Raw genomic sequence first — 24,562 nt, forward strand, 5'->3', positions numbered from 1 at the left:
CACCGGCCTTGTTGCCTCGTTCTGACCGATATGAAAAGTGCGCAGTTGGTGCAGGGCACCAGATAATCGTCGAATTGTGTGCTGCTGTCGGGCGTCCGTCGGACAACGGCACGTAGATACGCCTCCCCAGGGATGGATGGGTGGTGGTTGGAGACAGCTTCACGGATGACTGGGGATAGCTGACGACTGATGTGCCACCAACAGTGTCGGATGTGTGCTGGAGGGTGGGCTCTGCGGATGGCAAGGATTTGCTCGCCATTGTTCTGGTCAGACGGGCTCAGATTCCAGCGCCACCTTTCTGGCGCTGACAGCGCCATCTAGACACGTGATGGGCGGGATGCGACGGCGTTATGCACCGCGCTCCGTCGCCTTGGCGGCCTATTTCTGGGCCCGCGTATGCTGGCATTCGCTAGAATGAGGGTTCGGAAGTTCAACACAACGCTGCATTGCCTTTAAATCACAATTTCTACTCGTATTTACTGCATGTATGCGTAGTAATGCTACAGGTGGGAAAACCTGCCTGGGTGTGACGTCACAGGACTGGAGGTAACCCGTGTGACGTCACCATGTGCGTAACGACTGAGGCATGACGTCGCATGGATGGCGTCAAACGGTGAATACCCGAGCGCGGCTGGATGAGTCCATGCATTGTCGGTTTTGAACATGCGCTCGAGATCTGTCTCCGTCCACTGTCATGCAAACGCAAATGTGGGATGACATCTACGTCCAACCACGCTGTTTTTTAGCTTCACTTTAGTCTTAACAACCACTCAGGGTTTCGGGGGATTTTCAGGTTGAAACCTTAAGCGTTTTCGCAGGATTCCTCGGCTGCGTGACGAAAGCCATGAGCGCGCACCAGGCGGACCACAAAGCACAAACAACAAACGTGATGGCGACCGAAACTCCGCCAGTTGTGCGGCACCAGCCCACTGCTCGGTCTTCTCATACCTGGGGTTAAGCCTCCACTTGGCGACCTAGGGGCGGTCTGCACTAATTGAAATGCTGAAAGCTGCCTGAAATTCAAAAAAATGATTTCACTTAGATGCGTAGCAGTTGGTGTTTGCACACCATTGTCCGACATCGGCGTGTCTCCCAAAAATGGATCGCGGAACGACTTGAAAAACGCCCACGCAAATCCACCTCGAATTTTCCCGTTTTTGAAGCCTGGCTTGTGCCTTGCATCACTGTGCTCGGATAGGCTCATGTCTTGTCCTTATATTGCAGACATTTTTTCACCTTTGTCTAATAGTTAAAGTAGGTAATGTTCGTAAGTGATGCTAAAATCGATGCCATTATTTCACACAGTGGGGGTGGATGCGGCGTGCGCGGACACCCAACGTCCGCTGGCTCTTTGTGGGGGCTGACCCCAGTTGGGTCGAACAGTGGCGGCACCACACACCCCCGCCCGTGAGCGGGGTGGTGGCGGCCGTCTCGGTTCGGTGTGCCGTGTCGGCGCTGCTGTCGGCCCCAGCCGCTGTTTCGCTCCGTGTGACCTGGCGCCCCTCTTTCGCCCCGTGCGACCTGGCGCCCTCCCTCGCTCCGTGTGACCGGGCGCCTTCTTTCGCTCCGTGTGACCTGGCGCCCTCCCTCGTTCCGTGTGACCTGGCGCCCCTCCCTCGCTCCGTGTGGCCGGCGCCTCTTTCGCTCCGTGTGACCTGGCGCCCCTCTCGCTCCGTGTGACCGGCGCCCCTCCCTCGCTCCGTGTGGGCGGCGCCCCTCCCTCGCTCCGTGTGAGCGGTGCCCCTCCCTCGCTCCGTGTGACCGGCGCCCCTCCCTCGCTCCGTCCGCAGTGCAGAGTCCGCCGCTCATCACCAAGCAGCCGCCGCCCACCGAGCAGCTGTTCCAGGTGGCGGAGCGCAAGGACGAGAACGACCGGCCCTTCATCATTGAGTGCGAGGCCAAGGGAGAGCCCATTCCCAAGTGAGTCCCGCGCCTGCCGGGCGTTGCGCGCAGCGCGCGCACTGCTGTCCTTGCCGGACGCCGCAGCCGCCAGCTGCCGCGTCAGCCGTTCAAGCGTCGATGACCCGTTTGGCAGCCCGGGAAGGACCGGTTTGGGGGCCCCGGGAGGTGTCCGGCGCTGAGAGGGCGTCGCTGTGCGGCCGGCGCCGGCTGGACGTGTCAGCGGGCTGGCCCGGCGGTCAGCCCGATTGGTCAGCAGCCGTGCTGGGAGCGGCTGGGCCGGCGGCCGTGCTGGGAGCGGCTGGGCCGCCGGCCGTGCTGGGAGCGCCTGGGCCGCCGGCCGTGCTGGGAGCGCCTGGGCCGCCGGCCGTGCTGGGAGCGCCTGGGCCGCCGGCCGTGCTGGGAGCGCCTGGGCCGCCGGCCGTGCTGGAGCGGCTGGGCCGGCGGCCGTGCTGGGAGCGCCTGGGCCGGCGGCCCGTGCTGGGAGCGGCTGGGCCGGCGGCCGTGCTGGGAGCGGCTGGGTCGGCGGCCGTGCTGGGAGCAGCTGGGCCGCCGGCCGTGCTGGGAGCGCCTGGGCCGCCGGCCGCTGCGAGACGCCAAAGGGGGAAGCAAGTTTGCGCGCTTCACCGCACCCGCACGTTGGAACAGCTAACGGTGGTGGCGGCCAGTGGCAAGCGCGTCGGACTCCCGAGTGTTGGGGGGGGGGGGGGGGGGGGGGAGGGGAGGGCTTGAATCCCGGTTGCGCCATGGCCCCTGAGCGCTTTCATGGCCTAAGCAGTCGCCGGGCTCCACAAAAACGGTGTGATGACATGCGTCGTGATCCTTTAAAAAAGAACGGCAAACGACCATTGCTCCCTTGAGAAGTTGTTTGGTTTGATTTTGGCGGTTTCGGAAAACGAATCTGTACCTGAATGTCCGAAAGTTGTCTGAGACGTGAGTCGATTGCGATGGTCTGTCCCTCATGTGCTTCCAGCACCGCTAGAGGGTGCGACATTGTGGCAGAGTTGGGGGAGGGATTGTCACCGTGTTTCTCCCTTCGTCCTTCATCCCCGACAAAATGATCCAGGCCGTGTTTGATCTGTCGTCAGCAGGTTTGTCAGCTGGAATGCGTGACGTCATGCGTGCTGACGGAGCATTCGATGTGCGGGCTGACGGGAAAGTTTTTTAACTTTGCTTTCCCTTTTTTCTTTATCTTTTACTTCAGACCACACATTAACTGGCTTACCGACGACCATGACGCACTTCGTACAAAGTGGTGTTTGGAAGTGTGGCGTCTGTTATGGTATGTCCATCATCTATCCCATCCGTGTGTTGAGTGCTTCTTCCTTTTTTCCAATTGATTTCAATTTCAGCCATCTCATTTTAGATGTTGACTTATAACGCCATTAATTTACTGGGCAACGCAACCGCACACCACACCAATCACTGTCACTCACCTTTGCATGGCTACTCTTAGCTTTTCAATTCCCTCCTTATCCATCTTACGTCGCATTTCTCCAAAATCAGAGACAAGCGCCCCCACCCCACCTAACGTACTCGTCAACGCAAGACTTGCCAAATCAAGCTCCCGCCTCAGTCAGAAGGATTTTTCATCTGGTAGCGCTTCCTCTCCATGCTGACGCGCTGACAAACAATCCTGACATCATCTTTAGCCGGCGCGTGACGTCACAGGCGACGTGACTTCATGGGCACGCTTAGGGCGAATACTGGGCCGTGATTGGTGCTGACAAACGTGGCATGTGGCGTGCCAGGCGTGTCACCAAAATTTGATTTAAAAAAAATTGAGGGGCAAAACAGTGACTGCGGGGAGTGGCCGCAGTGGAGGGAGCGGGACGTGGACGGCCACTTGCTTGTGGCTGGTGGTCGGCGGGAATAAACATGGCGACTGGAGAGTGGTGGTAGTGGAGCGGGAGGTGTGTGTGTGTGAGGGGGGGAGGGGTCCTTGCTCTAGGCTTGTGATTGGCGGAAATAAACATGATATAACGCGGGCCCGTCCTGTCGTCAGCGGGGCCACGCGGCGATCCAGGGCAGTGACGTACCCCCGTCTGGAAGCGCAGGCTGATGGCACGGAGACTGTGTCGTCTTCGCATGTCAACGATTACGATACCATGCAGTGTAGCAACGGGAACCTCGCCGAGACGTGTGCCTTGTTTAATCTTGATCACGTTGGTATGTGATCGTGGGTATTTGGAGCAAATCCCGATGATGTTTGTACCGCAAATGTCGCGGTGCCCTCGCCGCCGCCCGTGATCGGCTGATTGTCAGTGGTCGGTTGCCGACCGTACTGGCGGTGGATTTGCCGTGCAGCGTTTATGACAGAACCGCCTCAGCAGGGGAACGAGACATTCTACAGAATTCTTGTTGTAAAAACAGCGTAATAAGTGCCGCAGAGACTACTGAAATGTGAGCATGATTACACAGCATGCCAGGAAGATATTGATTACAAAAATAGAGTGGCTCTGACCCCTGCCCTTACCGGGGTAAGGGAATCCGCCCCCGCAGGTCCGAGTCCTTATGCCGGTCAAAGGCCCGTGTGCGCCATCCGATGGCCCAACGATAATGAGGTACCCCATGTCGGCTGCGTGTTGGTGTTGGGGCGCATCGCCTAAACAGGGGCAAGCTTAAGCCTGCGAATGCCATTTAGAGGGCCTCTTGCATTGGTCGAGAATCGTGCAGAAATGGGGAGCCCGCCATGCCTGACGGGGATCCTGTGTCGGCAAAGGGCCTCGAGTCAATCAGGGGCGAGTTGCAAACGGGGACATGAGCAGCGACTTGACCCCGCGTGGCAAAGAGACGTGCTGTAGTCATGCACCCTCAGACAAGGAAAGAAGGCATGCCAACAATAGCATGGCAGCAATGACATGACAACAATGGCATGACAACAAATGCATGACAACAATGCAAAGGTCCACAATAGGACAGCGGAAAGGCCCTGCACCAGTCAGGGGCCCCAGTACCGAAGAGGGCCCTCTTATCCCGTTTCGGCCAGGGGGCTTCATAAGCAGACCTGGGGACTCTGTGCCAGTTCTTGAGTAGCCTGTGTCGTTAAGGGCCCCTTTTGCGCCGTGGGGAGCCGAGCAGTTTGCCTAAGTTTGCCTAAGTTTGTTTGTTTGCCTAAGTTTGCCAGTTTGCCTAAGCAGACACAGCTACCTGAGTCCCTCTCGGCTCAGTTGTGTCGCCCTCAGTTGTGTCGCTCTCAGTTGTGTCGCGAGGATAAGTCAGGGATAAATTTGATGATGACTGTGCCTTGCTGGCGGCGCATCTGTACGAGCATTGAAGCTATACCGATGTATTACACATTTGTCGTTGCCTATGGTGAGAAACAAGGCCCGCTTTCCTGAGCTGTTTTCAAGGAATTGTCGGGTGGGGCGGGCGGTTTCTCAAATTTTGGCTGCGGGGTGAACTTTCCAAATCGCGAAAAGTGGTACCTGTACTCGCGATCCGTAAATGATCGGCGAGCGGTCCTCCTCCGGGTTAGCGCAGGAGTCAGGACAGGAGTCACGACAGGAGTCAGGGCAGGAGTCAGGACAGGAGCGCGCTGATGTGCTGGGAATGTTCGTCGGCCGTAATCGCCAGATCATGGGCTTTCCTTGCGTCATGACCTACGGTGGGTCGCAGCGATACAAGCTTTGTTCGTCGCATGCGTGTGTGGGACCATCCAACCATGCCGGCGGCCTTTGCTTGGTATCAAGCCAGGAGGCTGCTGCCGTGATACAGCTGCCGGCCGTGTGAAATAAGTAGCCTTGTGCTTTGCTCTGGGGGTTGGGCTACGTTACGCCATGTACCTGGAATTTTCCGAATTGCGAGCTGGGGGAAGACGGTGTTTCCCCTGCCGTGCGTCAGGGAAGCGTCTGCCCCATCTGCCCCCCGCCCCCTCCCCCCTCGCGCTCTTGGCGTCGCCTATGGACCCCTGGTGTGCAACAAACCTCCAGCACCATCGGCTCGGTGGCCGAGCGATAATTATGTGTTAACCTATGCCAAGCGTCAGTGCGGTCCTCAGCCTACCCTGCAAGACAGCGGATTAAATTCCTCTGGAAAGTAAGCCATCAGCTTTTCTGGACATTTGTTGCCTGGTGCCTGCTTTCGCGGTGACACATGTAGCACGAATCGCGACGCGAAAGGAGGCCACTACGCCCCGGTCGCGTGTGTCACAGCCATTTGGAGGGGGCTGTTCGGCCGCCTCGGACCCCCCCCCCCCCCCCCCCAGTATCCATGTAGTTGTCCAGGCTGGGAGGTCGCGGCGAGCGCGCGGCGCCGCTATCGCGGGACGCGCGCGCCGGAAGCGGGCGCTCACGCCTGGTGCGGTTTTCTCGATCCCCGCGTTGTCGTGGCGCCGGCCGGGACAGCCCGCTGCCGCCGGGTACACCGCCGGGAAGTCTTTCGGGACCCGTGGATTCCAGCGCGTGCGTCAATGATGCGGTCAGCAGCAGTAATGGGGTGTGGTTAAGATGCATATGCGGGCTGCATGACCTTTAGCAGTCGATGCGCCCTAAATCCCCCCCCCCCCCCCCAAGATGCATATGCGGGAAACCAGAGGTACGGAGTTCGGTTCCCCGCGGTGTCGCCCTTCCTGCCAGGGCGGGAGACGGGCGACGCCATGTAGCCCCAGCGGCTGAGTGCGTCGTAAGGCCCCAGTGACGACGACACCAATGAGTTGGAGCGAAACAATGCCGAGGCCACACCCATGACTTCCATCCTAAAGAAGAGCGTCTGCGGTATCTGTCGTCGTGAAACTCGCTCCCAAATACACGGCAGTGCGGCCCAAGCGACAGTTGCCTTGCCCTGACTGTGGCATCGCTGTAAAGCCCGTTTTAGACTGTTGTCTTAGAACTTGAAATTTTGCTGTATATAATGCGCCGGTTTTTTGAGATGCTCGATGTACCTAGGTAACGCGGTTCGGCCAGCACCCAACACACACGTTGCTGCTTTCGGACGGCATACGAGGTCACTAGCCGCGTCGACTGAGCTTGGCGTAACGCTGTAAGGAGAGACGTCGTATTTTCGACACCTGGAGCGCTCAGTCTAGGACTGGAGCACTCGGTCTGGAGTTCTCAGTCTAGGGTGCCTGTCTCAGAGTGTGTACGGTGGCGTGCAGTCAGCGGGTCGCCGGCGGCGTCCGCCCCCTGTTTGTTGGGCGCTCCCGGGTCCCGTCGCGTCATACTAGCGCGTCCGGGGGGCCGGGGCACGACGGCCCACTCGGTGCAGAGTGGGGCTTACGATTGGCATTGAGCGTACTACGTGCAATCTTGATACGCCACGTGCACTCGCCATCAGCCCCCCCCCCCCCCCGCCTTGTGTGGAATTCACCTTCTCATGACTTGACATGACTTTCAATTTTTCTTTTGAGTATTGTATGCTGACTTGAAGTATGATTGTAGCCCTTGCGATGGATTTTTATGGTTCCGCTTCGGGCCGTGACGGGCCGTGACGGGCCGTGACGGAGCTGCGCGCCAGGATATCGCCCGGCTGAGAAATGCGGCGTCGCATCCCTCGGCTCGTTGCATGACTAAGCAAGCAGGCAAGCGAGCCGGGCCAAGATACCAGTATCTACGCGGGGTGCTCACTGCGGCGATGCAACGTCCTCAAGCGGTTTCATTATCTCCCAAATAGTGGGGAAAGATTGACTGGAGGCGTTTCGGAGACACTTGGGGAAAGGTCGGTCAGACTCCCTGGCGGAGCGCGAGGCCGAGCGCCCGGACAGCGCTCGCGACGGGCCGACCTCCGGCCGTCGGCGCTCCCCGACTGTGAACGGCCACCGGCTGTGTCGGCATCTGCGGTTCTCCCTCTTGTGTCGTGCCTGCATCGCGTCTGAAATTCCGATGAAAGTAACGCCTTTGTTGTATCGGCATCAGCTGTGACAGACACCCGTGGCTGTCGGTGGCGCCGGATGTGCTGCTCTGCTGTCACGGACGTCGACGGCTAGTGGCTTGGGCGATCAGCCGTTCGGCGGGCGGCTGTGGGCAGACTGACATGGGCAGGTGGCCCCCGATATCGGCTGATCGCCGTCTGCAACGGCGACGGCTGGAGGGGGAGGGGAGGGGGAGAGGGGCTCGACCTGTTGCTGCCGAGCAGACGGCGGTTACTCATTGTTTGGTAATGCGGTCGACCGATCGCACGTCTTGGGGATTTGTGGGAGACCGGAGGCAGACCTCGGACGTGCGCCCGTCTTGCGCAACGATGCGCAATGCGTTCCTCGCTCACTACAGCCGACTGATGTCTGGCAGCTGCAGTTTGGAAGCGCTTACTTTTGGCGCATTTATGTTACAACCTTCAAGGCTCCCTCGAGGCTGTGATGTGTCGTGATACCCTGCAGCGCCTAAATCGGCGCGTTAAAACTGCCGTCGTCAAAGGTGCGAGTCCTCTATTGGCATAGCTTGAGCAATTTCCCGGAAGCGGTCTTCAAGACGCATTGCGGGGCTGGGGCTCGCGCAGGTAGTCTGACGCACCTGCTTCTGTATGCGGCCCCGTTGCTAGGGACGCTGCGCGACGCCGGCAGTTCGTGGGCGGCGTGGAACCGAGTCCGGCTATTGGTCCGGCCGCGGCCGCCTCCGTCGCCACAGCGCGGCGGAAGCGTCCCATTCGGCGCAGATTCCAGTGTTTCATTGCTTGATTTGGAGGGAGTGTTCCACATTTGCGTGGTGTTTTGAACTTAAAAAGCCATTTTGATCATTCATTGCGGCGCACAACCCCGTCCTCCTTAAGGCCCTAAACCATCTAGCTTCTGAGCCACATGCCCGCAAAGATGTGCGGAGTATTTCGTGCGGACCATTTCAAGGTCACCCAGGCATTCATGACGCTATAGTGACGTCACTTAAGTTCTGCCATTTCACTGGCTATGCGGCGTTCAATGTCAAGCAATATTTGTGTCGAGTCGTTCATATCTGGCGCTCGTGAGCACGATTTCCTGGTAAAATGGCCGTCAATTAGCTCTCAATCGATGTTGTGGAAGCTACGCAAGATTTCAACACGAATTACGTCTCGTGCTACATGAGACAGGAAGATATTCATTCTTCCTAGTTAATACGAAAATAAGACGTGTAGTCTAATTATTTCATGGGCGGATCCTAGGGGGGGGGGGGCACGGGACCATGCCCCTTAAAAAACTTTGAGAGTATGTTTTGGCCCCCCAAAAAAATTCCCAGAACTTCATAAAAGTTTCGTCTACTTACCCCAAAAGATGTACCTCAAAATAACAGCCTACATAATAGCAAATACATAACAGCAAAATAATACCTCAAAATGAGGGTTACGAGCTTTGTAAACATGCATACTGTATATGGAAGATTCAAAAGCATTTCGGTGCTTGAATGGTGTCCCTACTAGGTACTCGCGAGAGGCGCCATGCAGTGGACCTCGGATCCCACACCAGCCAGGTGGCAACGAACGGTTCCCCCCCCCCCCCCAAAAAAAAATATCCTCGCAAGATCCGCCCCTGAATGATTTAAGACCAACACGGTAACCGAGTGTGTGAATATGAGTAAGCACCTTAAGCACACGGATAAATATGCGAGACCGCTACCAGAAAGGGCCACAACACGAGCGCCTAACGGCATTTGGCTTAGCACACAGTCCCGTGATGGTCTTGCGCCTTCACCCGGTCCTCGCGTTTGGTAGCGTAGCGACGGCCGCGCGTGACGCATACGTCCCGGTGTGTGCCGTTGCCGGGGACGCCGCGCGACGCCGGTGGTTCCCGGCTGAGCGTAAGGCGTCACAGATGCGGGCAGGCGGCCGTCGAACGGGTGCGCTGACGTCATACGTGGCCGGCCGGAGATATAGGCGCGTGGTCCGCGTCAGCGACTCATTGTCGTCCAGTCTCCGCTGGCCGGCATGCGCGGCGCGATGGCTGTCGGACGCCTGGCACTGCACCTTGTCTTGACGCTGGCGGCGGTGGCCGCGTGTGCTACGAAGCGGCGTCCGACCGGCGCCGCCGCTGTGTCGGCGCCAGTGGCGGGCCCGGAGCCGGGACGGACGGTGGTCGGCGCGACGGAGCGGAGCGTCGGCGCCGCGTGTCCGTACAGGACGTCCGTGGTGGGCGCAGTGGGCGGTGTGAAGTTCACCAGCCACACGTGTCTGCGGCCGGGTCGGCGCTGCCGCGGCTGCTCGCCGCGGAGCTACTGTCAGCAGCTGGCGCAGACCGTGCGCGTCGGCGACAGAAGCGTGCGGGTCAACACCGCCTGCGCATGCGTGCAGCGGCGCCGCAGCACGCACCGCGCCAAGGAGGAGCCGGGAGTGGCGCCGCGCCGGCGCCAGCACGGCCGTCGCCGGCGTCGGTACGGCCGCCGCGGGCCGCCTCGCCGGCACCAGCACCGCCACGGTCGACGCCGACGGCCATACGAGTGAAGAACGAGTACGAATGAAGTGAAGCTAGTCGGAAGAGGGGGCGAAGTGGGGCCACGCTTGGACAAGTTTGTAAGCGTAAGGGCCAGAAAGATGCCGAAGTTCGCTCATTAGCCCGGAAAGCCCGCCGAATCTGGCCCACACCATAGTCAAAAGTCTACGGGCTCGTGCCGGGTCAGATTTGTCGGGCCATGAAGAGTTGCTTCTCGTGTTCCTACCTGGCCCAATCCACGCTGTGATCTCTCCAGAGATGCTCACTTTATGTATCTCTTGGTTTGTGTAGTCAATTGTGTCGTGATTTTTACTATTGTTCTTGAAGTATGTTTGACCCGTCATTGCTGCACGTCCGCACTGTACTGAGGGTGGTATGGGCCTTGGCAGCAGGCGGGCCGGCGTCGTAAAATATACCCATTTTTACAGATTGTTTTTTGTGCATTTCTAAGACTCCAGTACTTGCCCTGTAAAATTAATGGACATTTTTGTGCGCATAGCGTGAAGTTATTTATATGTATGGCTAAAAAAAACCAGACCGAGCTCTTCTTAAAGGGAATGTCACACATTGGATATGATGAAATAAGCTCGCGTATTACTAATGTTATACTTTTAAGTGGAAAATACTGTCTTAAAAACGTAATTTCTCTTTAACTAAATACGCCCGCCAATGCGTCACTGTTTGATTACGTTGTCGTACCTTGCACAACGTTGATTGAGAGCGAATTGACGACAGTCATATTCTGGAAATTGTGCTCACGAACGTCAGTTATAGACGACCCAACAATGGTATTTTCCTTGGCCTCGATCGCCGCATAGCTTATGGAATGGCAGGATCTGAATGACCTTGACGTCATGGATGCCTGGGTGATATCGAAATACTCTCCCGTAAAAGTGTGCACGTCTTCGCGGACGTATAACTCAGAAACTAGAGGTGTTTAGGTCTAAAGAAGGGCAGGGCTGTGAACTGCGCCGAATGGTCTTCAGGGTAGCTTTTCAGTTCAAAACCCCATAGCAATATGAAGTATTCCCTTCAAGATGAAGTCGGAGTCCCGAATACGGATTACTTGGGTCCGATTCTGATCGCCTTCACGGCTCAATCGAAACCAAGTCTGAATCCGACGCATTGAAAGTGGAGTACGATCTGCCGAGGCTGTGTCCTAAACCCGTCTGTGAGCCCCAAAGCCCTGCTTTTCAGTTCTTATAGGAGCATACAAAATAAGGATACTTATGCAAGACGAATGATGGTTTCGCATCAAACTGTTCTTACAACACGCAAAGAAGCAGGGCAAAGATCGGTCTTGGAAGGATGTGTCGAAAGAGAGTTTCAAGAAAAGGGAATTGATATGAAGGTCGCGAAATGTGACAACTATAACTTTGACGCAGCCCGACATAACTTTTAACGTAGCGATGTTGCCTGGACATCTTGGCGAGTTGGCGCTAGGAGTTATCGAGCCACCAGAGTTGTTATCGAACCGCTAGCGGGGCTCACGGAACGGCCACTGCCGCATCGCACCCGCAGCCCAGTCACGGTCACCACGGTCGCACATCTGAAGCGAAAGCCCATCCACTTTGCACCGTGACATGGATGCAACAGCTTGCTGGTGACGCCCGCGGATGCGGCATCCAATCAAATCGACGTGGACCGCTCTTGTCCTTGGCGACGTTGGTTGCGTGCCGAACACATGCCACTTTTGACTTCGTGGGAAATGACAATCTCCGGTCTTACTTCGTGCAGGTGGGGGACGATTTTTTGGCTACTCCAGCTGCAGGGACGGAGTTCTCTGGTCGTTTTGCAGCCTGGCGACATCCTTTACCAGATAGTGTGGAAAATCTGATAGTCCATGAAAACACGTAAACATATTCACGGCGCGTTGTCATGCAGTATCTGGCGAATGTACTGAAGCTGGTCGAGAGTCGTGTTTCCTCCCCAGAAAACTGCGTCAATCTCGTGTTGTTCGTGGCTTTCAAAGCATAGCTACTGCGCTTGCCGTGATTTCCTGTGATGTACGTTTTCCGCCGAAGGCGTCTGCAATCTGGGGAAATCGCAGAGCGGCATTGTCAGCGCCTTGCTGCAGCCTTTCCTGGCGCATGTTTTTGAAGCTTGTCGCTTGACCCCAGTTTTCCCCGTTGGCCGCGTTGTTGTGTTGTTCAGCGTCGAGTAAGGCTAGGGTTTTTTGTTGGTATATGAGTGGCAAGCAGAGCCGTGGCATCTGATCTGCTCAACGATGCCCCCCCCCCCCCCCCCCCCGAGTGGTTTGATGCCTGCTGGGAGAGAGAGTTCCGTGGCAATCGCAGGCTATAAATTTAGTGTATCGCATGGTGAATGGCCATGTTGTTTTCTGAAGATCGGTGCTGACTGGATACGAAGGATCTCCGTGAGATGAGTTGGCTTGTTTCCAGTTGGCGTAGTTTCAGTGCAAAGCCATGCGACGCGTACGAGGCTACATGACTATCACCCATACGTGCTTACGGTACCCATGTGCCCATGCCCATACGTCCCGTCGAGCTATGGCGTTCTGAAGGCTCGGAATATCTACTGTCTTTTCCATAGTGTAATGTTAAGTATCGGCTTTAACAAGTTCAACATCAGAAATGGCTTCTCTCTCTTTTTCCATGTGTTTTTGTACGTGGTTTTGTCCCGCGCGATCTCCGTGCGCCACTCGTCCGTTTCTGTCACGCGCCCTGAGTTCGCGGGGGCCGGAGCTTGCCGCGGGCGAGGACAGGACGGTGGTGGTTACCGCGGCGGAAGCGGCTCGCTAGTTGACGTGGACTAGTCTGCTGTGATATTAAAATCGAAATGCCTGCCCTTCGTGTGTATGTGTCGATATGTGTATGCATGCATGTACGTATGTACGCATGTGTGTATTACGCTTGAGTGTATGCATTTGCGTAGGATTGAATGAATGGTGAGTGAATGCATGCGTACTTGTGTATGTGTATGGCTACTTGTCTGTTACACTACAACGGCTTCACCATGAAAGAGATGAGCCGAGCTGATGTTAGTACACTAAGTTAGGCTGCTAAGGACTTGCGTAGTATGACTTATATAGGATAGCGTTGCACTTGCATTACACTTACACTCCTGATGCACTTCTGCTACTATGGTTTCGATGAAGGTATGTTGCCGAAATATCAGTCCATCTATATCTCCATTCTCCTGATTGCTCTCCGAGGAATAAGGCTATTACTACTGTCTTATCTGTGTGAATGACGTTCGTCGCAAATGCACTGAACAACTTACGTTAAGGACTTGATTGCATAAGAGTTTTAGGCTCGCACGTGGCATGTGACTCACCGGATATGAACCGGCTTGTGTAGAATGCTGAAATGCGGGGAATGTGTGATGGAATATTTCTAACCTGGCCTCTCATTTTTTCCTTTGTAGACGTTTTTGGCATCGGTGTCGGAACAGCATGCTAAGAGCGTGCGGTGTGATACCACCACGGCGTCGTCGGCGCACCGGTTTCCGAACCGCATCCTTGGACGTGGGGATCACTGAGTCATACGCGGTGAAGGACTGAACACGTTGCATACACTTCCCGAGCACGGGTGGGAACGGGGGTTTTACCACTGCAGCGCTGGTTTGGACCAACGCCACGCTTTGTTTGCTCGCTACGACGATAAGCCCAAGAGCAAAGCGTAACGGTGCTGGACTCATATGAACGCTAACGGTCGACGGTGAGAATGTCGGCGCTCGTAAAGTATGTCTGCATATGTGCCGTGTTCGTCCAAATTAAACCGCGTCGTCCGATGGAGCGCGCCTTTGGCATCAGGTTAGCAAACTGATGAGCAAAGTGACCCCGATACGCGCGTGTTTGATGCAAGTTGGGCTGTCTGGCACACCTTATTGGGAAGTTATGTCTGACGCGTCACGTGTAAATCATTGCTGTAGGTTGAATGCAGGAAATCAACGCATACCTGACGCATTCAGTTCGCGTGCAAATCAGGCCGGGTCTCGAACCATGGGTGAGCTCAGGTGCGAAGATCGGAAGGATAAATAGCCGGATGGCCAAGGTTCTAATGATTTCGTGTATGGTGCAAATCAAGCCGAACTTTGTCGCGCAGCGTGTTCCCCTCTGTGGAAGATAACTTCAACAGATCGGGTGACTTGTGTGAACGTGGAATGATAACTGAGCATTTTCAACGAGGCGCGATGCTCGGGAAGCATCTATATGAGATGATATTGTCAGCAAACATTGATCATAGGGGATGATCGGATGCACTTAAAGCATTAAAAAGACGAAAAGGAAAAAACAATTTAATTTTAAATTGTTGCAATTGCAACTGCAATTTAAACGACGTATATGTGGGTGACTTAACTGTCGAAATTAATAGCGACGGCCCACGATCGTGAAATATGTTGATATCCACTTTAGCTCGTTTGATAGATCAAGCGTAACTCTGATATTGGATTTTTATTTGCTTCAAATGACGGCTGAAGCTCGGTTGTGGTGCGCTGTATTTGTCTGGGTTTATTTCGTTCCGTGCGAGGGGGAGGCAGGGAGGGCGCAGGCATCAATGAGATTAGATTCTGCTCCTCATGATTTTTGTCCCGATTTTGAAGCGATTGTGATGGCTCCTTCAGAGGGGAGGCTTCGACCAAACAGCGACGCTGGAGGCGAGACTGGTGAGGATATCTAAACCCGTGGCGACGGCTCCGAGCGGTCGGGGTGCAAACAGGCGACCGATCGTGGTTCTAGGGGACCGGCACAGCAGCGTTCCCACCTTCACGGCGGCGGCACTGCCGGCGGAAGTGGCACACGTCGGCTTCCACATGCAGCCAAAAGGAGCGGAGACCGCTCCAACCAGGAGCTTCTCCGGCACAAAATGGTCACCTTTGTAGACTGCCGTCATGCAGCGATGCAGGGACGGAGAACGTTGGCGACGTGGCATACCAGCTTGGAGCTCATCATTCGATTCAAGACGGACGCGACACGTGCGGAACTTCACGCCATTGAGTGGGCGGAGGGGCAATCTTGGCGAAGCCACGGCGCGTCGCGTTGCAGCTGTCGCGCTACGGCTGCCGCCACAAACAAGGCTGTGCCGAGACAAGTGCCCCGTCTGTTGAGATCTGGCTGGCGCAGCGCGCTGCGCCGCGCCAACGAAGCTGTGCGACCATGGAGGGCGCTGCCGGCGGCGCCGAACGCGTGGGTCTTCGGCTCGGCTTGTGTCGCAGCGTCGAAGCGTGCGCCGGCCTGTGTCGCAGCGCCGAACGTCTTGGACGTCTGCGTCGGCCTGTGTCGCAGCGTCGGAGTGTGCGCCGGTCTTCGTCGCCGCGTAGGACATCTCGTTCGTCTCGGACGTCTGCGCCGGCCTGTGTCGCTGCGTCGGACGTCTGCGCCGGCCTGTGTCGCAGCGTCGGGCGTCTGCGCCAGTCTGTGTCGCAGCGTCGGACATCTGCGCCAGCCTGTGTCGCAGCGTCAGACGTCTCGGACGTCTGCGCCGGCCTGTGTCGCAGCGTCGGGCATCCGCGCCGTCTCGCGGCTCGGCGCGTCGGCTGCGCCCGGGGCCGATCCGTGCTGCTGCTTAAACTGGCGATAACAAATAGGTGGCGGTTTATCCCGCCAAAGTCATGGGAAGCCAAACGGCGCCCGGCCCCGAGCTTGACGTATCACATTCAAACATAAGTTTACCCTCACCCTCGTCGAACGAAACCGGGATGCGCACCCGGGGCTTCTGTAGGTGTGGCGCCGGACTCGCGCTGGATGACGCATGCTCCAAAAATGGGACCTTGCACAATAGGCATTCGACAACTGCATTGTCAGACCAGCGTCGTGCATGTGTTACAGGACAGCGTCCAGATTCCCACATGTATCCGTGAAGTTGGTGCCGCGGCCTATGGCGCCGTCGAACTGGCATAGGCATTTAGCGAGAATGAGGTCGCCTGAGACTAATTGAGCAGTCGGGAGCAGGCGGCACGCAAAACGCCTTCGAGTCATCATAGTTTCACCGGCAATCCCCAGGCCGATGTGAACCACCGTATCGTAGTGGTCCAGCGCGCTTTTGGAAAGACCGGCAAGGGCTTGGAACTGACACGGACATGACCCGTGGAGGGGTCGACTTATCTGCGCTATCGGCTTGGGTGTTCTCCCGGGGCTTCGGGGCGTCCCCGCCGTCGGCACCTCGCGGCAGCATCGGACGGCTCTGCGGTGTCATCGACTTGTATATGGCCAAGGTTTTGCAAAGGTATTGATGAAAGATTTCTCACGGCACATGGGGCTTCGCCATGTTCAGCGTGGGAAAACGCGGTTTAAGCGCAGTTTGCACATGTGAATTTTGTGGTGATTTGCCTCTTCGGCGGCGGTCGATCAAGTCTGGGGGATGCAAGGTCTTGGCTACTTAGAAATGCCATGAGACTTAATAACTGCTCATTGCAAATGGAATACTGCCCCGGCAGAGCGAGATCGGCCCGTTCGCAACCTTTGTTGCAGGTTGGCATGTCGTGTAAAGAAGCGCATTGACGATTGCCAGCTAGTGCTCTGCGACCAATGCTAATGCTAGAACCTGAGCCAGGGACATGGCTGCATTGTGTACCCGCTGGGTGACCAAACAGTCAGCTGATCCTCGAAGAGAATGGGCCCGCCACGTGCTGGAACGCCTCGAGCCGACAGCCCGACCCGGGCACAGAGGCGTCGCGTACACCGTGTTGAGCACCCGAGGCGGTGGTTGGCGGGCGCGCGAGAACCGCCCTCCGCAGCACTTGCGAGGAGATCTCGACGCGCCCTAAACCGCGGCGACAGCGACAGCAGCCGCAACTGCCGCGGCATCAGACGAGGTGTGGGTGACGGGAGCCGCTCCCGCTGCTGGTGTCACGTGACGCCGGCTGCTGGTGTCACGGGGCCGCGCGCAGAAGAAGCGGAAGCTAAGGCTGCGGATGATGGCGTCTTCTGCTTCTTTTGCACGGCGTCCAGATGACCGGGGAGCGGGCGAGCGTGTCGCCCTCGTCCGCGTGGCGCGTCCCGCTCGTGGGATTGGCTTGATGAACAGCCGCAGCGGCTGCCTTCTCCGGCAAGCGGTGTTGCTACTACACGATGATGACAACACTGTAGATGCCACGATCTCAACGTGTGCGAGAGCCATGCAGCGTATATTGAACAACTGTGGTTCAATGTGAGTTAAGCTATATACGAGGCCATGTTTTTGTTCCCTACTTTTGTCAAGCCAATCGCCGTTTCCCATAGGAAATTGGATCAGCGCTCCTGGAGACATCGGCGGAGGGTGTAATTTGACCTCGGGTGCGACACCGTACTACGCGACATGGTGCGCGGAACATTGGCGCTTGAAATTGGTGCGTGCCGTGTTTCACCTGCTTTGTCTGCCTGCGGCTCCACCCATGGTTAAAAGTATGATGTTTATTCGTCTCGTTCTGTTCGGTTAGTGCATGCTCTAATTGTGAGCTATTTGTTATGCACACATTCCCGGACAGGCCGTGAATGTGGGTCGGATTTCGTGTCCGTTGGGTTGGGATGGTGAGTGAACTGCGGCGGTTGTAGCTCCGCGCTGATCTCGGGGACCGTATTGTTGCCGGTCGCTCTCGACCCCTGCGTATCGCCGTCTGGCCCTCTGACAGTCTGTCGGTCACCTCGCTCCGTCTGTGGGCGCTGTATGACCGGTCACCTCGCTCCGTCTGTGGGCGCTGTATGACCGGTCACCTCGCTCCGTCTGTGGGCGCTGTATGGCCGGTCGCCTCGCTCCGTCTGTGGGCGCTGTGTGACCGGTCACCTCGCTCCGTCTGTGGGCGCTGTATGACCGGTCACCTCGCTCCGTCTGTGGGCGCTGTATGACCGGTCACCTCGCTACGTCTGTGGGCGATGTATGACCGGTCACCTCGCTCCGTCTGTGGGCGCTGTATGACCGGTCACCTCGCTCCGTCTGTGGGCGCTGTGTGATCGGTCACCTCGCTCCGTCTGTGGGCGCTGTGTGATCGGTCACCTCGCTCCGTCTGTGGGCGCTGTGTGATCGGTCACCTCGCTCCGTCTGTGAGCGCTGTATGACCGGTCACCTCGCTCCGTCTGTGGGCGCTGTGTGACCGGTCACCTCGCTCCGTCTGTGGGCGCTGTATGACCGGTTACCTCGCTCCGTCTGTGGGCGATGTATGACCGGTCACCTCGCTCCGTCTGTGGGCGCTGTATGGCCGGTCGCCTCGCTCCGTCTGTGGGCGCTGTGTGATCGGTCATCTCGCTCTGTCTGTGGGCGCTGTATGACCTGCCACCTCGCTCCGTCTGTGGGCGCTGTATGACCTGTCACCTCGCTCCGTCTGTGGGCGCTGTATGACCGGTCACCTCGCTCCGTCCGTGGGCGCGGTATGACCGGTCACCTGGCTCCGTCTGTGGGCGCGGTGTGACCGCGCAGTCGAAGCGCCTTGAAGCCCCAGTTGCTGCTACCGCTCGCTCTCGCCCGGAGTCGGTACCATCCCGGCGCGAGCGGTGGATCGGGAGCCACGCCGCCCTTCAGGCGCGGGCACGCCGCGTGATGTCGGGCGATGGTAGCCGACCTTCTCGTTGCCAGCTGCCCGTCCGTTGTCGTCGTGTCTGGTGCGCTGGGGTGACGCGGCGCCTCCCCTGCGGCAGATACTTCTGGTTCAAGAACGGCAAGCCGTTCCAGTGGGCGGTGTACGACACTCGCATCTCCCAGCAGCCGGACCGTGGCACCCTGGTCATCACGTCACCGAAGGCGGAGGATATTGGTCAGTGCTGCTCGCACCGCCGGCCAACCGGCGGGCGCGTTTTGTGCGCGTGCGTGCTTGCGTGCGGGGTGGGGGGGGGGGCCGTGTGTCCACAGTTTGAGGTCGAATGTGTGCGTGTGCCGACATGGCCATGGGCGTTGTGAGTACTTCAATCGAGGGCCCAGTATGCTGGGGATTGCTGATGAAAGGTGTGTGGATCGGTAGTGTGAATCGCTTGACAAAAATGTGGCCCTGCGGCACTGCACCAGTTGACATACCAATTCTCGCTCCGCGCTAGCCGACCGGACGCGTGGAGCTGCGGTAGTCTAGTCACCAGCGACAACGCTGTGGCCTGCGAGGCACATCGGTGATCGTCGGCCAGGTTTGAGCGTGCTGAAGCTGGGGTGCAGACCGCGCGCCGGGCGCTCGCCTCGGCCGGCGGCGCGCGGAGGCGAGAGCGGGCGCCGCCGCCTCCCCGCTGACCCGGCCGCGCCGCCCCCGGCAGGCTCGTACCAATGTCAGGCGACCAACACACACGGCACGGCCACCTCCAACTCGGTGTTCGTGCGCAAGTCCGACCTGAACTCGTTCAAGGACCAGCCGCCCATCACCATGACGGCCAACGAGGGCGAGCCGCTGGAGCTCAAGTGCAACCCGCCGGAGGGCTACCCCAACCCCACCGTCCACTGGATGATACAGGTCAGGCGCCGCCGCCGCCGCTCGGCGAGGGCCGTGACGCCTGCAGGGCCGGACGTGAACGCCGTTATGAGATGTTTGCCCGGTACGGAACATCGGAATGAGTGGGGAGGCTGGGTAGCGGCGCCGCGCGCGTGGTCCGTCGTCGCGCCGTGGCGCCGGTTGTTGCCCGACCCTGCTGCACGACTCCTGCTGCGGCTGCTCGGTGGTGTTGGTTGAGATGGAATGCCGGGCGGGACGCGACCAGTGTCATGACACGATGTCATGACACGTCATGACACGACCCTGTGTCATAACACGACCCCTGTGTCACGATGCGACCTTGTGGCATGAACACTGGCTGTGATTGTGACCAGCAGTGAGCGTGCTGCGGCTGGCCCGCTATGTAGCAGGACCGCCCGTGCTGTGATGAGTGTTTACGATGCATTTTGTCATGGCGCTGCGTGCGGACGTTGTCAGTGCTGTGAGAACTGGTGGTAATGTGGCGCTCTGCAGAAGGACGCTGGTCTTAACTATGACGCCCGTGTGTTGACGTTTAATTCCATCAGTGGTGTTTTGGGCTGGGTCGACTACGAAGGTCACTGTGCCCCCCTCCCCCCCCCCCCGTGGCCTCTTCTGTGACACCCGGTGGTCTGTTGGAGGACCGTGTCGTGGGCACAGGTCCATGGGGTACCGGTCCTCGGGGTACGGTTAGGGGTGTGTTTGTGTCTTGGGTCCGTGGCATGATTTGGAAGGCAGGGCTATTAGATCAAAGTTGTTTCCAGGCAGAGCTGTGTCTCACACTCGGCATGGGCGGCGTGTGACGGCGCTGGGAACCGCTGGCCGCGCTGGCCATGACCCCGGACCGTGACCCGGACCCTGACCCCGACCACAACCCCGACCGTGATCCTGACCCCGACCGTGACCCCGACCGTGACCCTGACCCCGACCCTGGCCCGACCTCGACCCTGACCCCGACCGTGACCCTGACCCGACCTCGACCTCGACCCTGACCCCGACCGTGACCCTGACTCCGACCCTGGCCCCGACCCTGACCCTGTGTCACCGTCCGCCGGCAGGGCGACGGTGGCTCCCTCTCCAGCATCAACTCAACCCGCCAGACGGTCGGCCCCTTCGGTAACCTCTACTTCAGCAACGTCACCCTGGAAGACGCCAGCAACGGCTTTGTGTACGCCTGCTCGGCCACCTCCCCTTTCCGGTAAGGGTGGACGGCCAACTCTACTGCCAGTGCACGTCGGTGTATGTCGGTGCTTGTGAGACAACCCGTACTTACCCCATGTTGTGCTGAACAGCCCGTAACTAGAGTATTTGTGCGGTCACATGCAAGTTTTGTTCCCAGCAGACCAGCGCACAAAACGTGCAAGCTGCAGGTGCAGCGTACCATGTTCACTGCTGTCTGCGCGACGGGACGTGGCCCAAACCAGAACGATAATTTTGCGTCCCGTCAGGTGCGACTTATTTGTCGCTTGTAATGCAGGTCCTTTTTTAAACGGCACCGCATGTGTCCAGGCCCAACGCGAACACGTTTGGCGTTGCTTATTCGGCGCGCACTGCTTGATAGCAATTCCATCGATCGCATCGTCCGCAAAACGTAACTCGTCGTATTGGCATTGACCGGCTTGCCCAGAGTAGGGCACGGGGTAAGTACGTTAAAGCTTGTCAGCAAAAGAGGGCTGAACATTTTTCCGTCGTGTGTAACGCTATGGCACAGGACCCAGTGGTAGAGGCTCCCTGTCCTGGTAGTGCCACTGCGATGTCGGTGTAGTGCCGATGCGATGCCGGTGTAGTGCCGATGCGATGCCGATGTAGGGCCGATGCGATGCCGACGTAGGGCCGATGCGATGCCGATGTAGGGCCGATGCGATGCAATGCGGTGGACGCGATCATAATCTGGTTGTGTGCCCTGAATCTCTGCGTCCGCTCCCGGCCGCGGGCGGAGGTCGGCGCCTTGGCCAAATCTTTCCGGGTCGCCGAAGTGTGCGCGCGATGATGGCATGAGTGCGTGACCCGCTGCCGCGTTGTCAGGAATGAATACAAGGTCGGCAACCGAGTGGAGCTGTCGGTGATCCGCACGGGCAGCGTCAGCTCCAAGAACAAGCGGGAGCCGATGAAGCAGTACCAGTCGCCCAAGAACATCGTAGCGCTGCGCGGCAGCAAAGTGGAGATCTGGTGCATTTACAGCGGCACGTAAGTGACGCCCGGCCCGGCGCCACCGGCCTGTGTCATGAACCACGGGTCCGTCGCGCGGGTGACAGGCGTCAGGTGTCGTGTGTCAGGCGGTGCGCGTGTGCTGACGCCGCCGTCGGCCTGTTTCATGTCACCCGCGTGTTTGTGACGTCGAATGCGTCGAGAGGAAAAGATGGCTTGTTTATAGCGGGCGAATCCTGGTGCTGCGCGCTGGTTGACGTACATGCGGTGTTTTTGCGCTGATGTCACGGATCCAGACAGCGTTTACCTTCCGATGTTTCCGGCTGGTGTGGTGCGCACATCCGTAACGTCGACCTCTGACCGTGACGTCATCCGCCGGCAGGCCGCTACCAACCACCCAGTGGCAGCGATCCAACGGCGTGCTCGATCTCAGCGATGGTCGCGTCAAGTTGAGCAACTTCGGCAAGTCCCTGTTGATCACGGAGGCCCTGTTTGAAGATGAGGGAGAGTACGAGTGCACTTCGAGCAACGGCGTCGGCACGGCGAAGACGAGTTCGTTTAACCTCAAACTCGAGTGTGAGTACACTCGTAATGTAGATAGCGGCACCAGCTTCGCGGCACGGTACCAGGTCTTCTAGAGTTTGCGGGTTCTCTGTCCTATTGCAGAATGGGTGCGTTGGTAGCTGGTTTTTGAATTGTTGCCGAGCTCCGAGAATTCTACAGTTCACTGCGCCGCTGATGGATAAGTTCAGGTGTAGATATATGGGCTGATGCGAGCTGGTAACTGTCATGTGTAACTGTCATGGTAACTGTCTGTGCGTGGTAAAATGGGTAACTGTCATGCTAACTGTCTATGCGTGCGCTCGGTGCGATGGAAGTTCCGTTCAAAAACACGTGCAGTTTCCTAAGCTTCTTCCGTAGTCCCATTGGCAAACACTTGACCCGCGGCCGTGTTGCAGCCGTGCCGTACTTCACCAAGGAGCCGGAGGTGCGCAACGCGGCCGAGGGCGAGACGGTCGTGTTCGAGTGCGCCGCCGACGCCGTGCCCAAGCCCGATCTCTACTGGATCTACAACGGCATGCCGCTGGACAAGGCGCCTCCCAACCCGCGCCGCACCGTCACGCCGAACAAGATCACCATCACCAACCTGCAGAAGTCGGACACGGCCAACTACGGCTGCAACGCCACCAACAACAACGGCTACGTCTACAAGGACGTGTACGTGAACGTGCTGGAGCTGCCGCCGGAGATCCAGGAGAAGCCGCAGGACGTGGCTGCAGTGGTCGGCACGGACGTCAAGATGGTCTGCAAGGTGTTCGGCGCGCCGCACCCGGAGGTCAAGTGGCTGAGCGTCGGCGACAACAGGCAGGAGCTGACCGGCGGGCGCTACCAGATCGGCGACGACGGCACCATGACCATCAAGTACGTCCCTTACACTCCCCTACCCGTCCCCTAGTGAGTACCCTAGTCCCCTCCCCTCCCCTCCCCTTCTCCTCCCCTCCCGTCCGTCCCAGCGCCGGTGTTGACGGACGACCCCGCGCCAAACGGCTGCCCAGGCAGTTCCCGGCGAGGTTGGCATGTTGAGTGTACTTGGTTGGCCTTAGCTAGGTCGGTATCGCCGTACGGTGCATTGCTATTCGGCTGCTAGAGCCTGTCGTTGCCGTTGAAAAGGTCCACGCACATACGGACCCACATCTTAATTGGGGAGGCACCGGTCGTGTTGTCCGCAGGGCGGAAAAGGTGTTCGGTGAAATGGAATTTCTGTTGTGGGGTGTTGGTGCCGGTCTTCAAAACGGCTCATGCGTGGCCATGATCTTAAGTCGTCTCTGCTAAGCATTCAGGGAGTTGTTAAGCATGACGCTTCTGGCTATTAATCAATTCTCACCGCTTCACCCTCGCCGGCCTGCGGGGCAGAAGACGTCCCTCGGCTGTTCTGCTGGACAGAACGGCGCCAGTGGCGCTGACCAGATCGTGCTGGCCAGGTCGTGCTGGCCAGGCCGTGCTGGCCAGGCCGTGCTGGCCAGGCCGTGCTGGTACCGTGCTGGTCGTGCCGCGCCGGCCGAGCTCCGGGATGCCTGGCGCGAGCCTGGCCGCGGGCTCCGGGCGTGGAGTCTGCCGGCACCACCGGCACTGACCGCCGCCGTCTGGCCTGCCCGCAGGAGCGTGACTTTCCCCGACGCCGGAACTTACATGTGCCTGGCCACCAGCAAGCTGGGCGAGGACTCAGCCAACGGCACCCTGGTCGTGAAAGGTGCGCTGCAGAGCCTCCTGTTGATGGCCGGGCGGCACACTGTCTCAGACAAGCAGTGTTCGCTGTCCTCGCGGCGTACAAACGGCGACTGCTGACGGTGAACCGGTGAAGCTGACGTGCACGTAGGCGGGTTTGTTGTCTCACCTCCGTGAATCGTTTCACACCCGTCTGCATTAGTGGGTTGTTTGGCGATGGTGTCCGTGTAAGTCTGGGCTCGCTCCGTCCGGCGCGCGGCGCGACCGGCTCAGACTCGCGCGGCCGCCGCGTTTGTGTGGGTAGCGGGGCGGCGGCGGCGCTTGTCCACGGCTGGCCTGACCTGACCTGACCTGACCTGACCTGACCTGACCTGACCTGGCCTGATCTGACCTTGTTTCGCCGTCGGCCAGAGCGGACGCGCATCACGCAGGGCCCCGAGGACTACCAAGTGGTGGCCGGCAACTCTGCCACCTTCCGCTGCACGGCCGCCGTCGACTCGACGCTTGACGTCAGTATCGGCTGGCTGGCCGACGGCGTGCCCATCAACTTCGACATCGAGCCCAGGTGAGCGCCGCGTCGACGAGAGCGCGCGCCGC

At 58.5% G+C, this 24,562-nt stretch overlaps 1 protein-coding gene across 3 annotated transcripts in view; it reads left to right on the top strand.

Moving 5' to 3' along the window:
• Nucleotides 1–24,562, top strand: part of Nrg (Neuroglian) — a 43,579-nt gene that overhangs the window by 9,402 nt on the left and 9,615 nt on the right. For all 3 annotated transcript variants that reach the window (XM_037212500.1, XM_037212499.1, XM_037212498.1), the window contains exons 3-11: nt 1,791–1,920; nt 18,801–18,916; nt 19,401–19,594; nt 20,650–20,789; nt 21,617–21,778; nt 22,122–22,315; nt 22,699–23,161; nt 23,899–23,990; nt 24,377–24,530. In XM_037212500.1, the coding sequence (XP_037068395.1) occupies nt 1,791–1,920; nt 18,801–18,916; nt 19,401–19,594; nt 20,650–20,789; nt 21,617–21,778; nt 22,122–22,315; nt 22,699–23,161; nt 23,899–23,990; nt 24,377–24,530 (1,645 nt within the window). The remainder of the gene's footprint in view (nt 1–1,790; nt 1,921–18,800; nt 18,917–19,400; nt 19,595–20,649; nt 20,790–21,616; nt 21,779–22,121; nt 22,316–22,698; nt 23,162–23,898; nt 23,991–24,376; nt 24,531–24,562) is intronic.

The sequence above is a fragment of the Pollicipes pollicipes genome, unplaced genomic scaffold (assembly GCF_011947565.3).
Source record: "Pollicipes pollicipes isolate AB1234 unplaced genomic scaffold, Ppol_2.1 Scaffold_3087;HRSCAF=3621_pilon_pilon_pilon, whole genome shotgun sequence".
Classification (NCBI taxonomy): domain Eukaryota; kingdom Metazoa; phylum Arthropoda; class Thecostraca; order Pollicipedomorpha; family Pollicipedidae; genus Pollicipes; species Pollicipes pollicipes.